Source organism: Xenopus laevis, chromosome 4L (genome assembly GCF_017654675.1).
Source record: "Xenopus laevis strain J_2021 chromosome 4L, Xenopus_laevis_v10.1, whole genome shotgun sequence".
Taxonomy (NCBI): Eukaryota; Metazoa; Chordata; class Amphibia; order Anura; family Pipidae; genus Xenopus; species Xenopus laevis.
In genome coordinates this window covers 62,543,025-62,559,593 of record NC_054377.1, presented here as the reverse complement: position 1 = coordinate 62,559,593, position 16,569 = coordinate 62,543,025, and the positions used below count along the sequence as shown (strand labels likewise).

The 16,569-nt window shown below is 36.1% G+C and overlaps 1 protein-coding gene across 2 annotated transcripts in view; it reads right to left on the bottom strand.

The window, feature by feature from the left end:
- The window catches only part of pepd.L (peptidase D L homeolog), a 135,134-nt gene that overhangs the window by 75,257 nt on the left and 43,308 nt on the right, over window positions 1-16,569 (bottom strand). For both annotated transcript variants that reach the window (XR_001935160.2, NM_001095944.1), the window contains 3 exon segments: window positions 13,933-14,008; window positions 11,911-11,957; window positions 914-982 (listed from right to left, as the gene is read on the bottom strand). Coding sequence is in view for 1 of the 2 variants with exons in the window: in NM_001095944.1 (NP_001089413.1) it covers window positions 914-982; window positions 11,911-11,957; window positions 13,933-14,008 (192 nt within the window). In the remaining variant the exon portion in view is untranslated.

Here is a 16,569-nt window from a genome sequence, read left to right as displayed (position 1 = left end):
AGTAGGATAGGAACCAATCAGCAACTCAACTTTCTTTTTGTTTGTCTTTGTTTGTATGACTGCAGGGCTGTGATTGGCTAACCCCTTCCTACCGTACTTCTGACAGGGACAGTGAGGATACACCCACCCCTCATTAGAAACCCAGACAGGGACCTGAAGCACAACTCCAATAAAGGGGTCCTTTTAACAGATGATAATTGTTTGCGCAACGTGAACCATGTATTAATCATCACTGCCAACAATATTGGGGGGGGGGGACCAGTTATTCTATACATCTCATTATCTTTGTATCATTGGAGATCATTTTTCTTTCTTCTGGTGTCCATAGTAGAGGTGGGTTGCTTGACTGTAAATACAAATTTTCTCACTGGAGAGGTTTTAACAAATTGACATATTTATTAAAGAACAGATCTGTTGATCTGGAGCTGCTGTAAGCTGAATATAATTAAAAATAAATTGGCCCCTCAGTATTTGTTATAACAATGTAAACCTACATTAGGTTGCTACAATACCGTATTTTAAAGGCTTTTCAAAAAAAAAAAAAAAAAAAAGGGATCTGCTTAGAAAATAAAATATACATTAAACAATAAACTAACACTATTTTTTCCACAGGTTGTAAGTGTGAGACTATTACTATTCACTGCTAACTATCTTAGACACTATACAAAATAACAAGGATGTGATACAAATGCCATCTTCAATAGGTCAGCATAAAATATTTTGACACAAATATATAATTCTGCGAACAGATTTATGATTACATGGGCAAAATGCTCTGGCTATCAACGCCACCCCGACAAGCTTCTCCCATTTTGAATGTAAAGGCTTTGGTAAAAGCGATGGACCAATTTTGCATGGAAAACTTTCAACTCCACAAATGCTTAATACTTTATTAATTAAAGAATATACCTACCTGCCACATATACAGGTATAAGAAGTATGTCTCATGCCTCCACGTGCATAGCAATAGTGAAGAAAAACACTGCAAAAAAAAACAACAAAGGAATCTTAAATTAGGTTTATAAACAGAAGGATAAAATACAGTTAATTCATTTTGGAATACTTATTTGGTGCCACTGCACTTCCCACTCAGTGATCCTCTTCACCCAGCTCAAGCCGGGTTCCACAAGATCTGCCAGTAACCAGATTTGAGGCAGAAACGTATTAAAGAGCCTTGTGTTATGCCTAGGACGGATATCTGATGTACAAGCTAGGAGGCTCTAGTGAGCAGAGTAGGTGACATACTATGGATATGGGATGTCCAACATGCAGTCCTCAAACTGTTCTAGAACTAAAACTCCCAGAAACCCTCCCATAGCAGGATGTAAGGGATCTCATGAAGTTTAAGACTGGAGAACTGCAAGTTGAACACCAAGTTATATTTTTTTTTGGAGCTCAAATCGAGAGTCCTAAGGCCATAGTGCAATGCTGTCCAACCTCTCTTTGTGTGGCCCCCCACATGAAAGTCTGGCTCCTGTGACTGCTTACCTTTGTAAAACTTAAAATGTATAAACAGAGATTAGGTGATTAACTGACTCCTGCATTGTTTACACCTCAAATTCGGACAGTAAGATGCTGCATTGTGAAACTTCTATTGTTTACACCTCAGACCCAGACTGAAAGTGCCCACATTGTTCACACCTCATACAAACTTGAAGATTCATCTAAGAGTGGTCCTGATAGACTTCGCTGTTTCCTGCTCTATTCTGCCTGCCCTATGCTCCCTGTGTGTGCCATACCCTGCCTGCCCTATGCTCCCTGGGTGTGCCATACTCTAATTGCCCTATGCTCCCTGGGTGTGCCATACTTTGCCTATGTGCCCTACTCTGCCTACCTACGCATAGGGGTAAATTTATCAAAAAGTGAAGTTCCGCCACTAGAGTGAAATTCCGCAGCTCTCAATTCATTTCTATGGGATTTTGAAAGGCGTATTTATCAATGGGTGAAAGTGAAAGTTCACCCTTTGATAAATACGCCTATAAAAATCCCATAGAAATGAATGGAGAGTGGCGGAATTTCACTCTAGTGGCGGAACTTCACTATTAACTTCACTCTTTGATAAATTTACCCCATAGAGTCCCTGTGGGACATGCGCCTGGTAGGGTTTGTTCTGAAACTGTTGTTAGGGACCCCTAAGGTGTTTAATCATGTGTGGGGGGAGGGGTGTGCTATCCACAGGGGAAGAAGAGGAATATGGATTTACGGATCTGTTTTAATATGATTTACATTTTTCACATTTGAGCGATGAGTGATATCCCTAAAGTGAGCACAAACCATTTTTCAATTGGTTTTCATTATTTCTTTTTTATAGTTTTATAGTTATTTGCCTTTTACTTCTGACTCTCTGCAACGTTCAAATGGGCGTTGCTGACTCCCTTCTAAAAAACAAATGCTCTGTAAGGCTATAAATGTATTACTATTGTTACTTTTTACTACTGATCCTTCTATTCAGGCCTCTCCTATCATATTCCAGTCTCTTATTCAAATCAATGCATGGTTGCTAGGGTAATTCTGCAGATTGCTTAAAATGCAAATTGAAGAGCTGCTGAATAAAAAGCTTAATAACTCAAAAACCTTCAATAATAAAAAATGAAAACCAATTGCAATTGCAGAATATCACTCTCTACATCATACTAAAAATTATCTTAAAGGTGAACAACCCCGTTAATGTGGACATGGTCTTAAAAGTAAAATGGGTGTGGTTTAAAAACAGGGAGTATTCAACACTGTCTTCCATTATTGGCCCTCCACCACGTAGGCCAGAAAAATACCTGCCCTCGGTACCACAGAAATTGGACAGAAATGTCATAGTATATACTGTGCTTGTGCTATTGGGTACAGGCAATATAATGTGATTTATTCTTTTTCTGTAAAGCTGTTATGTGCTGCAGTGGTGCAGCTGTTGTTGGCTGCAATTGCTTTTGACCCTCCTTAACAGGCTGTGGGGAAGCCAAACTATTGGTGGCAAATGTGTTAATTTATGCAGATTTACGGTCCTTATGGTTTTGCTGTGTAATTTGTTTGGGTCACTGAGTTAAAGGGGTTGTTCACCTTTGAGTTAACTTCTAGTATGCCGTTGAGAGTGATATTCTGAGACAATTTGCAATTGGTTTTCATTTTTTATAATTTATGGTTTTTAAGTTTTTTTTCAGCAGCTCTTCAGATCGGAATATGAACAGCAGAGGACAAGATTAAAAAGATGACTAAAAACAAAAAATAGCAATAACAATAAATGTGTAGCATTTGGTTTTTTAGATGGGGTTAGTGACCCCCACTTGAAAGCTGGAAAAAGACAGAAGAAGAAGGCAAATAATTTAAAAAATTAAGAGCAATTTAAAAGTTGCTTGGAATTAGCCGTTCTAGGACATACTAAAAGTACATACTAAAAGTTAATTTATAGATGAACCACCCTTTAAGCTGAGTAATGTGCTGAGCTTTAATTATTTTACACGCATCTGAAATATTTCCCACTATCCTAGTGTGAGCACACATTACCTAAAAAATTTAATTATGCTTTCTACTCCTTTTCCACTTCATACTTTAGTTAAAATAGAGTACATATATTCTGGATGTGATACATAACATAGGAATTACTCTATCTGATGCATTCTAATAACAGTGACTGCTGGGGTGAATTTTCTGTACTATAGTATCTATAGATCTTTCTAAGTCAGTCCCCAGTGCCCAGTGTTATGAGAGTCAAGGAGACTTCATGGAATAGCCTGAGATCAGAGTTTTCTATTTAAATTGTGTGTTCACTATTTATTTTATTCAAATAGTTTCATTTACTTTTTTTCCCATCAACATTTCCAATATTTTGAATTATATGTAATTTAATGTGCATGGTAACATACCGATTCCATAATTAAGAATAAACTTAACATATTTCGTCATATATTTAACAAGACAGATGTGTATTAGAATTTCTTTGGAGAACCATTATTTTTCTGTCCTGTTATGCACTGCAATAGAATAATACATACTAACATAAGTCAGATAATGTTTAATGGTTTAGAAAAATCTGTATATCTCTTAGATACACCTACATGTTTGAAAGCCAGATCCCATGAAGACGTCAATTTATCTTTTTTTTTCTTTACTTATTTAATGTCATATAGTAAGTTAGGTTGAAAAAATTACACATGTTCATCAAGTTCAACCTTTTAAGTCTATATAAAACCTGCCTAACTGCTAGTTGAACCAGAGGAAGGCAAAAAGCCTCTCCAATTTGCCTAAGGGGGAAAAAATTCCTACCTGAATCCAAAATGGCAATCGGACCAGTCTTCCATAACCCTGTATTCCCTCACTTGCTAAAAAGCCATCCAACCCCTTTCTGAAAGCTATCTAATGTATCAGCTGGTACGACTGATTCAGGGAGAGAATCCTCAGCAGATTCTGTGATGCTTTACAGTGATTATGCATCATTGGAGAAAACTCAGAAGAATCCTACACAAGTATGTGGAAACATTTACACTCTTTACAGATTCCTTATACTGCCCATGAACCCTTCTAGAATCAGTGCAGAGAATAACTGGAAGGTTGGGAAAAAATGGAAGGATGTGTTCAGAATAAAGAACCCCAGACTCTTAAGTTTTTTGAAGAAGGGAGCACTGGGCCAAGGTAAGTTTCCTTCTCCTTTATACTGTTTGCACAAGAATTCGGATACAAATTTTACCCACAATGAAGTATTTCCCAGAATTCAATCATAAATGGAGGCACCTGCTATTTAATTTGCATCACAGCATGTGGTTTGCTGCCTATACACAACTATTGCTAGTGTGACACAGACACTGCAGTAGCAGCATTAATAACTATGTTAAATGATGGCAGGGTTTTATGCAGCTCTCTCATCCGATACCTGGGTTTCCAGTAAAATATATTTAGTTGTGCTTAAACTGTATGATATTTTGTATGCACTGCTCGACTGCACCAATCGTTAATTCTAAGGGGTGTTTCCCAAGTAGTTGCTCTTTCATCTTTTTATGCACACCCAGCAGTTGCTCTATCATTAAAGATAATTAAAGCATATTTCTTTAACATACTCGGGAGAAAAACATGATCTTTTATTTCAACCAAGCGAATGAGCTCTTTAGTCTTATGGAGTAATGAACCCTCTTTAGAGTCTGTCAAAAAACTTTTTTGTAAGCAACAGCAAATAAGCATAAAGCCTAATTAGTACGAGACTGCACAGTGTTCTTTCTGTGGCGACACGTATCCTTGCCTCTTAATTTATCACTGGTAAATCTTCCTAAATAAATTGCTATTACAGCCATAACAATGTTTTAGATGCTTGGCTTCTAATCAAAGGAGTCCAGATTTAATGCATGGGATCCCCAGGGACACTGAGGTGCTGTACTATGCATAAGCCTACATACTTACAGGGATGTTTACCTTGTTTACTTGCTACAGCAATCAGCTCAGTATCTGTAACATAAATATGCAGCCTCAAATATTAATGAGCATATTTTTTTTTTTTAATCTTTATTATATAACCATCACCCACTTTTCCCTTCACACTTTCCATTGCTCAGTTTCAGATTCCATCATTTACCAGTAGCCATAGTGGTGTGATGGTAACCTGAGTTATGCATTGGAAATACTATAAAAAGGAGGTTACCTTACCAAATATGTAATTTAAAACTAATAGCTTCTTTTTAGTGAAGCAAAGTCTTCTTAAAGATCTGGGAATTCCATTTTTTTATTTATTTTAATGAATGAAAAATGTGTTAGAATTAGTAAATTCAACTGCTTTTGGATTACACGGTAAAAAAAGACTCATTACAGTCAGTTGCTTAATTCTGGTAAAGCTTAATTTTTCATGAATGCACAAGTAATGCTATTTTTGGGGCCACACTCATTGGAAGTCAATTTACCTCAACAAGTCAACAAAAACACACTTATAAGCGGATCAAGGATTATAAAAGCAAATATAAATGAACATCCAGACTGGTATATAACATGACAAGTTGATTTTCATACTGTTTAGCTGGGGCCCACTACTCTAGGCCCACTACTCTAGGCCCACTACTCTAGGGAAAATGCTGAATAGTGGATAAATAACTTGGGTATTTTCATGCTTTTCACTGGCTGCCCATTAATGAGGTACATCAAAACTTAGGTGATTTTATAGGACTTGTTTATAAAAGCTTTACTATGTCTAAAGAAAAATCCAGCATTGCATTACTTGCACCTGTGTAAATACGGTGCTAGATGCTGAGGCGACTAAATGTATAAAATATGCAATATAAACATTATATGGTTATAATACACAAGAGCCATGAATATCCTGTAAATTATATTTTAAAAGGAGCTTAGTGGTGTCATCAGTTATAATTGGATCTTAGTGGCCTCATGCTTTTATATGGTCATGGAACTCCTTGGAACTTGTAATATCCTTATATTTTACAATAGGGGGTACTTCATGCACTGATATGTCGGACACGACAAGATCAACCATACTGACAGCAGCAGAACTCAAATGCAAATCGTGTGCAATTTACCAATGCAGGCACTAAATTTTGTACACAGTTGTAAATCATGTGCAAATGGCAGAGATATTTTCTGGGTGTCTGTTGTATTGGAATTCTGGGCAAAAATTTTCATTGTGGGTAAAAAGTGCAAAAAATCTTTTTTTTTTGGGCACATTTCAAACTTTTGTTCACCGTTTTTAAACTGTGTGCTTATGACAGAATTAATCCAAAAGGTTGTGTTTTCAAACAAAATTATTTTGCGCAACACAATTTGTTGTGTGCCTGGCCTCAAAATTTATGCACGTGCACACCATACAGGGAACATTGGTGAATGAAGAATCATTCACAAGAGAGCCACGATATTGGAAATAAGGTTGTGCTGCTGGATTTTCTGCCAATCAGGGTTTTTTGCAAGAAGGACTTGCAGATGTGGGTCACAATATAAGCAAATTGTACTTTTTTTTGCAGCCACTACAAACTTCTGATGACATCACTTCTGGTTTGCACCGAGGGCATATTCAGTTTCCCAACTCTCTGGGCATCAAACTGCAGTTCTCTTTATTTTATAATTCTAAATGTAATGAAGCTTCTGAACATGTCAACCAATGAAACACCCAGAATTATACATTTTTACAAATTGTTATTTATGTTTGTTTGTTTCTACTCAAAATGATTTAATTGATCCATTCCACAGACAAAAATACACTTGTAACATCTCTCATGTCTCTATGGGTTAACAGCCCTTCTTCTGCGTTAATTGGAAAGATTTATATTTTCCTCTGAATATTTTCCATGCTGCAAAAGATAGTCTTGCTCATTACAAAGCATTAGCCCCTATTTGCCTACTTTGGAAGTCTTGGAACTTACATCTTCAATTTTTTTCCAAAGTTGTTGCTAATATTCTCATGTACCCCTTATTAAAGGAGAAGGAAAGCTACGGAGGCATTTTATTGCCAATAGATTAGCTGCAATAGTGCAAGCTAGAATGCTATATTTATTCTGTAGAATGTTTTACCATACCTGAGTAAAAAGCTATAGAAGCTCTCTGTTTGTTTAGAATAGGAGCTGCAGTATTAATGTGGTGTGACATCACTTCCTGCCTGAGTCTCTCCCTGCTCTGGGCTCAGATTACAGTAGAGAAGGGAGGGGTGGGGGAAGAGGAGCAAACTGAGCATGCTCTTGCCCAGGGCAATGAGGTTTAAGCTGAAGACAGGAAGTCTGATACAGAAGCCCATGTGTACACAATAGAAGGAAAGAAATGCAGTATTTCTTTTGACAGGGGACTCAGAGCAACATTACTTTGGGGGTTTACTGGTATATTTAGATGGACCTTTCTGATAAGGCTTACTTAGTTTTAACCTTTCCTTCTCCTTTAAGTCTGTAGCTTTTAATAGTTTTTCTTGTAGTCATAAGCCTCTTGAAATAGAGAAAATCACTGGTTCATGCTTCTTCCGATTCATTCTTAAATATTAGAACCATTGGCTTTGGTCTCAAGGAATGTTCTTGGGTGAATCAATCTGATGTCCAAGCTTGTTCAGGCTTTTCATTTGAGGCTTCCACTTAATTCTAGGTGATTCTTCTGGCAGTATCATTAAGAGTAACAAAAAATACTGTCACTTCCTGTTCAACTATTGCAGCTTTTTGGCAGTTATATTACTCCATAGCTGACTCAAAAAGTTTTTTTTTTATTTTTATTATCTTAAAGTACTGGGTTGCTTTAAGCAATGACAGCAATAATGGTAAATAATAACTTGCATTTTGGATTAAGATGATATTTGCAAGGCTCTATTGGCTACCATGTTAATTTTCCCCACGAACCGTTCTTACAATTTTGTTGCTAGAAAATGTTCCATTAGATGCTATATACTTTACAATAAGTACTAAAGTAGTGTTTTACAATGGACTACATGGTAGAATGCAACAATTTACTGCTAGTACTTTAAACTTCAAAGTGGCAAGCATTCCCCTGAACAGTATTCTGTACGCTCGTTTTCTTAAAAGGCTGCAGCAATCCAAGTTATTTTGAAAGCCATGCTGCCTAGCTAAATAATGTTTTAATCTCATATAAACCTTCCTCTATGAAGGTCAGTAGCCAAGGGAAACATTATCTCTGGAAAACCCATAATCGCAAAATGTCTTTGGCTCCTTGCTGATTATCCACGCAAATAATTTGTAGTGGCGATAAACACCCACATTGGAAAGAAACAGACATAGTACACCATACTTCTGCAGAATGTACAAAGTGACAGAACAAACAGCAGACGAAAATATCTCCCCCGAGGATACTCAATAGATCAGCTCTAAAGAGAGTAGAACAATGCTCTAAAAACATTTTGAACACAGAGCCAGTTTTCAGTGAAAATGTTCTGGAATACTCAATGTTTTTTTTTTTTTACTTTGTTTAAAATTTCATATAGTTTCATGCTTTGGATTGCTGCTACTTTTGATGCTTTCATTATTAAACACTTGTTTTGGCAGTTTCATATTTATTCTGTTTATATTCTGTTTTTATGCAACATTTTCACTTATGTGAACCATTTTTAAATGGTTGCTTACTATTCATGCATTTCCTGCTTAACATGGTTAGCATTAAAAGAACAAATGGCAGTTTGGTGAATATTCAAGGGGTGTATGGGCTTACGGTTTAACTAAAAACAATTTAATAAGGCCGTGGGTGTTCGTCCTTTACCAAATAGTACAACTTCAGCTAAATGTTATTGCTAATTATTGCACACCTCCTGGTACTAACCCACCTGTCTACCAAAGTCAACCTAAGGCCAGTTTAACCTATTCAGCCCAGCTGGGCCATAAACTCACAGGGAGCCTCCACACAACATGTTGCCACCTTCAAATATGAAAAATTTAAATCTCTGACATTTTACCATCTGGCAATAAGAAAAATGTAGATTTTCATGAGAATTGGGGCTGGCAGTGTTTGTTACAACTTGTCTTGATGAACCAGATTACCATCTGGCAATAAGAAAAATGTAGATTATCATAAGAATTGGCAGCTGCATTTGTTACCACTTGTTTTTATGAAGCAGATCCTTAGGAGATCCTGCTAAAATGGACCAAACTGGGCTAACACAAACAAGTTATAATACTTACCGTGCAATCAGCAAATGGAAAAATAACACACTTAATGCAGTAAAATGATGATTCATTTTGCTTACCATTTAACCCGCATATGCAATTCTTGTAGAATTTGCAAGAACACACAATACAAAAATAGTGCATACTTGCTTAGACAACAGTTACTAAACTTTTGATGAACTCCAATATCACAAGTGTGACATCCACAATAAGGTTTCTTCCTCTTTTCATCAAAGAGTTATAAATTGATTGCCTGGAAGAGCTGCAAATAAGTAGAGAGTCGCTAGTTGTTATCTAGTTAGAATTTACAAGGCTCATACTGAGATGCCATTACTTTGGTGTTTGATCTTCTAGCCAGGGGCAATGTCTCTCAGCACATCTAACTTCTATGCCAGTTCATACACATTAGTATGCCATTGCACTTTTATACCATAGAATGGAGTTCTACTATATAGTTTCCTATACAGTTGCTTAAAATGATTTGTTGATCAGAAAAACGGTTTCTTGAGTTCAGCCAAAGCTGGATTTGAAATTGCAATGAAATCAACATGTTACTGGAAAACAGGCAAAATCTAAAATGCTTATTAAATTCATAGGTTAAACAAGAGAAGGGGCAATGTATTTTAGAGTTAGCCACTTTAATATAATATAAACTATTGCTTGTGCTCACACATATGCTAGATCTAAAATATCAAAAGATTTTAGTGGATGCATATTGTATGTGAGATATGGAATAGTATGGAATGGAACACTACAGACAAAAACAGTATATCTTAGTAGCAGAGCTGACTAGGGTTGACACCTGTCTGGATTTGAACCGGGTATCATATGCAATGATTTATTTGGCATTTTATATTACATCAGTTATATTATTTGCTGGATATTTCAAATAAATACAGTATCTGTGGTCACAGTTGGAGAAACAGCATGTCACCAAATGTACCTACAGCCCATTGATTATTATTTCAACAAAACAGCACTTGCAAATGATGCTGCATTATCTGTCAAGTGTTGGTATTAGCAAATTATTGGACAGTTTTGTAATGGGTCCACTTTTATTCAACTTGGCCCCCAGTGATGAAAAGGGATATTAATGAAATAGGCGGAGTCCAAAGAAGAGCAATTAGGTTAATAAATGGAATGGGAAATCTCAGTTATGAAAAAGACTGGCCAAATTGAGATTATTTACATTGGATAAGAGGCACTTAAGGGGAGATATGGCAACTAGGGCATCCATTTCAAATAAAAGAAAAGGGATTTTTTTGAGTGAGAGCTGTGACGTTATGGAATTCTCTTCCTAAAGTAGTAGTACTGGCAGATACATTAGATACTACAGGTTATTAATTCTTTTTAATAGTACAGTCTGTATAACAATGCAGTTACCAAAAAAGTAATTTATTGCAGTTTTTTTCTCTCTTCATTACAATCACAGAGAGCTCTGAATTACAGGAAGGTCAACTTCCATACATTCCCATTTTAGGCATATAACTCAATTTTTCTTGAAGTGTTATTACCTTTTTCTTTGCAATAATAAAACAGTACATTGTGCTTGATTGAAACTAAGCTGCATGAAACCATATTCGGGGCAATACAATCCTATCGGGTTTATTTAGCTGTTAAATATCTTTTTAGTAGACATAAGATATGGTGATCCAAATTATGAATCCCAGGTCCCAAGCATTACATATAACATATAACATACCTGTACAAGAAAAATATATTTTCTGAAATCATCAAGTAAGGTCTCAAAGTCTCCACTCACGATGACTTTAAAGTTAAACATACTATACTCCAGCAGCACACAGATTATTAAAGTTTAGCTGCATAAGTTCTGCAAAGGCATCATTTCGGCTGAATAATAATTCAGCAAGATGTTGCTTCCTGGAGGGACATTTTTTATGTAAACATTTCTGGTGGAATTACAGTTTTCTTAAAGTAATTTGCTTTTGATATAGTGAGGCAGGTTCCTCTCCCAAATATTAAATCTAAATGTTTAAATGTGCAAGGAGAGAAATAATAGTTTCCTTCTCGAGCTGAAAGATTGCTGTACACAGTCACGTGTACACACACAAAGCAACAAACATTTTAATTATAAAATGAAATAAAAAAAACTTGTGATTTAGAAATGTAGCAAAAAATACTCACACGAATACCAACAAAGACTTACACAGACTTGACAAAATTAGGGCCATTTACTAAAAGGGTTCACTGCTGACACCTAGACATTAATGGCATTTTTGTGCAATTCAGTTAATTTTTATAAAATGGAAATCTATTATATTGATGTTTTACGCCTTACACATCATCTTTCGGAATCACTAATGTATTGCATAAATGTCTGCTTTACCTCTCCAGTTCGTATTCTTTCATTCCAACTCTTGCTGCCTTCATGACCTGGGGAGAATAGTGAAGTTAATAGTTTTGGTCAAGGTGCACCCACATAACCCAGTATTAGTATTAATTTGGAATATTTCTATAAATGGTGGTTTACCTGTAAATTACATTTTAGTATGGTGTAGACATTCAAATTCTAAGACTATTTGCAATTTTCATTTTTTTTGTGTTTGTGTTTTTTTTTTTAAAGTTTTAGCTTCAGCAGCTATCTAGTTTCTGGTTGCTGGGGTTCAGTTTACCCTAGCAACCAGGTTGTAGTTTAAAAGTGAGACTAGAATATGAAAAGGAGTGGCCTAAAAAAATAATAATAATAAAATAAAAGCCTCACAGAGTAATAGTTTTGAGGCTGCCAGGGTCAGCAACCCCTATCTGACAGCTAGAAAGAGGCAGAAAAAAGAAGACAAATGATTTAAAAACACGAAAAAAAGAAGTCTAATTGAAAAGTTGCCAAAAATTAGCCATTCTATTAAATACTAGAAATTCAAAACAGTTGACCTATTCCTTCAACATCCAGGGGCAGATTTACATAGGGTCGAATATCGAGGGTTAATTAACCCTCGATATTCTACCATCGAATTTAAATCCTTCGACTTCGAATAGTGAAGGATTTAGCGCAAATAGTTCGATCGAACAATCGAATTAAAAATTGTTCGATCGACCGATTAAATCCTTGAATCGTTCGATTCGAAGGATTTTAATCCATCGATCGAATGATTTTTCTTCGACCTAAAAAAAAGCTTAGAAAGCCTATGGGGACCTTCCCCATAGGCTAACATTGACTTCGGTAGCTTTTAGGTGGCGAACTATGGGGTCGAAGTTTTTTCTTAAAGAGAAAGTACTTAGACTATCGAATGGTCGAATAGTCGAACGATTTTTAGTTCGAATCGTAGTCGAAGGTCAAAGTAGCCCATTCGATGGTCAAAGTAGCCAAAAAAAAACATTCGAAATTCAAAGTTTTTTTCCTCTATTCCTTCACTCGAGCTAAGTAAATGGGCCCCTTAAGCTGGCCATAGACGCAAAGATCCGATCGTACGAATCGTGGATTCGTACGATTTTCGGACCGTGTGTGGAGAGTCCCGACATTTTTCGTCCGCCGGAGATCGGTCGTTTGGTCGATGGGACAGGTTAGAAAATTTCTGTCGCCTGCCGATAATATCTCTGCGTGTATTGCCGATCGTACGATTTTCAGAGGGAGACTGTCACTAGTGTTGTCAGACATAAGTATCGTACGATTGCTGTCAGGGGCAGAACATTGGGTGATCTGTTCTTATTTGATCGGAATGGTAAAGACTTTGATCTGAATGGTTAGTGGAGGGTCGGGAGATGGGAGATGGGAAAGTCCGATCCTACGTTGATTCGTACGATCAGATCTTTGCGTCTATGGCCAGCTTTAGTCTCTAAGGTGCTTTGAATTTGCAATATTTGCCAAATTGCCCATTTTGTCATCAGATGTTTGCTTTCTAACAGCAGATAGTAAATTATAACTGATGATTGGATGCTATTGGCAACTGGAGCAATTTTGGAACTTTATATTACATTAACCCATAAGAATCACAAATACATATCATCAAGCACATTTTCAGGGATGAAAACAATGCCCTGGGAAATATTTTAAAAGCACACAAACTTTCCAGTAAATCGAAGATAATTGGCAGCCAAGATATGGTAACTGCTTTAATGTCACATTCTTTTTGTACCTAGGCAGAGAATATTTTATTAAAGAAAGACAGTGAAAAGAAATAATGGTAGGTTTACTCAGTGAGAGAAGTAAAGGGAATCAATGGGTTTCTGCCAAAGTTGACTTTGCAACTGCAAAAACTTTACTGATTTTTATATCTAGGAGGTATTTCCTTTTACGCTGTCAAGGAAAATAGGAATCTATTTCGTTTTTTTCATAAATACTTTCAATTATGCCAAATGTTAAAAAATGTATGCCAGTCTAAGGGCACATTATACCATTTAAACAATTATTTACCTCCTTGTGGGCTTCACTGGAGATGCGATTTGTGTATCGAAGAACCTCCAACTCCATGTCTGTCTTAAACACACGGCTATCAAAGAGGTTAAAGGAAATAGAATGAATATTTCTATATAATTGAATGCACAATCACATATATGAGAAAAAGTATTTAACCAGAGGTTTTTAGAAGTGTAAGTTACAAAAAAACATTTTTAACTTTGTAAGAAAAGAAAACTCTAGAAAAATGAACTCAGCCCCTAATCAGAATATATTATTCAAAATAGCATTCAAATAAACAGCATTAACTGTATTTGTAAGAACACTAACCAACAGGGTAATCAAGACCAATATATTTCATATTTTTAATTCCAGATGATCTGATTAAATACTGCCGAGAACAACTAGAGAGCAAGTAAGCCACTAAATTAAAAGCCAATCAGCAAGATCTGAAATAGAAAATTTAAGGCAGAACAATGTGAAAATGGGAAACACATTTTAATTCAGCCTAAGCTACTGTTGGATTGTCCTTTTAAAACAACTGTAACACCAAAAACAAAGGTTGATTTATGAACTACTTCATTTAAATAATAAAAATAAAATAAGATGCTGTGTAGCCATTGCAACAGCAATTCAATGTGACATTGGGACACAGAATACATATTAAAGGGGTTGTTCATCCTTAAATTAACTTTTAGTATGATGTAGAGAATGATATTCTGACACAATTGGTTTTCATTTTTTTATTTGCGTTTTTGAGTTATTTAGCTTTTTATTCAGCAGCTCTCCAGTTTGCAAAAAAAAAAAAAAATTAGAAGTTTTTAGTATGTTATAGAATTCCTAATGCTAAGCATCTTTTGAATTGGCCTTAATTTTTTTATTTTTTTTATAGTTTTTTAAATATTTGCCTTCTTCTTCTTCTGACTCTTTCCAGCATTCAAATGGGGGTCACTGACCCCATCTAAAAAACAAATGCTTTTTAAGGCTACAAATGTCTGGTTATTGCTATCACTCATATTTCTATTCAGGCCATCTCCTGTTCATATTCCAGTCTCAATCAAATCAATTCATGGTTGCTAGGGTAATTAGCAACCAGACTGCTGAAATTTCAAACCGGAGAGCTGCTGAATAAAAAGTAAAAAAACAAACAAAAAGATGAACAACCCCTTTAATGAAAAATTATGATTTTATCAGCCTATAAATTAGCCTTGTATACAACCCCTCGTACTCATATCCAATTAAGGTTGTCATCTGGCTAATAGTTCACTGGCCTCTCCAGTAAAATAACAGTCAAGGACAGTATCACAAATTTATATTGTAATATCCAGTGGCTCTTCCCCAAGACCACCCCAATTCCCTGCCAATCTTCCTCATGCACCAAAAAAAAAAATCTTCCTACACACCTTCACTCCTTTTTACATCATAACCCCGCCCATCAATATCCTGCACCCTCCTCTCACGTATTTTTCAATACTGGCCGGTACTGCCACTGGCAAAAGGTGACAACCCAATATAAAAAGAAAGCCTGGCATAAAGTTCTAATCACTACAGACGTACTAGACACACAAACATCTGATATGCTGTATCCTTAATATAAATGTAAAAAAACAACGTATAAGAGTATTGTGGTTTTTTTTACAGAACTCTAGCATACATATCAGCACCTAGCATGGCTAAGCTATTTTTAAACCAATTATGTTTCTCTAGAATGTAACATCACTGCTTCAGCCAAACCTGGCAATGAGGACGAAAAAGTCTAGATTTGTCATAACATACCATAGTCTAATCTAGCTGGAAACAAAAGGCATGTGTCACTATTTAAGGGATTGAAAGCATTATTATCCAATTTCAAAATATAGCCCTTAATCCCCAGTGGTGTTCATGTGCCTGGAACTAAACGAGCTTGTCTCTGTTCCCCATGGAGGGACATGCTGAACACTTTGCACTGCAAGCTACACAGAGGAAGCAACATCCTCTCCCAACACATAATGACTGCACTCCAGAAATTGTGATTTAATCAGATATACTGGGTCTCATTTACTAACTGATGCTAAATTCAAAACAATAATACAATCCTTAGTCTATTCTTTTCTCAGCAATTCAGTTTTCATTTTGCAGACTTACAATTGTATTTGTTAAAATCCAGAGGAAGCTGATGACCTTAGAAAATCCGGTGGTGAAATTTTTGTGCCCGTTATTAAACTGCACACATCTGTGTCTGGGCAGGACAAAGAAAATATTTATAAAATACTAATTTTGGAAGCCCTAATCTTTACTCTGGCCAAGGGCATTACTAAAGTACAGGGCTCCCTTGTAACTAGGGTTGCCACCTTTTCTGGAAAAACATACTGTACCGGCCTACCTATATATTTATCTTTTGTCCCTATTAATAACATTGGGATCAGCCATCATTTTTACTGGTCAGGCCGGTAAAATACGGGCCAGGTGGCAACCCTACTTGTAACTCTGCATCTTATTACATATATATAATATGCACATTAGGTGCAAGAAAAGTTAGGCTCAGCTACTTAGCTGAGTTTAAAGCACACAATAGTTGTATTTGTAAATTATACCCCAGTAAATACTCTGGAGAAGCATACAAGGCCCAGGAGCTTGGTGTGTCAGATGCTTGAAAAAACTTCAAATTTCGAATTC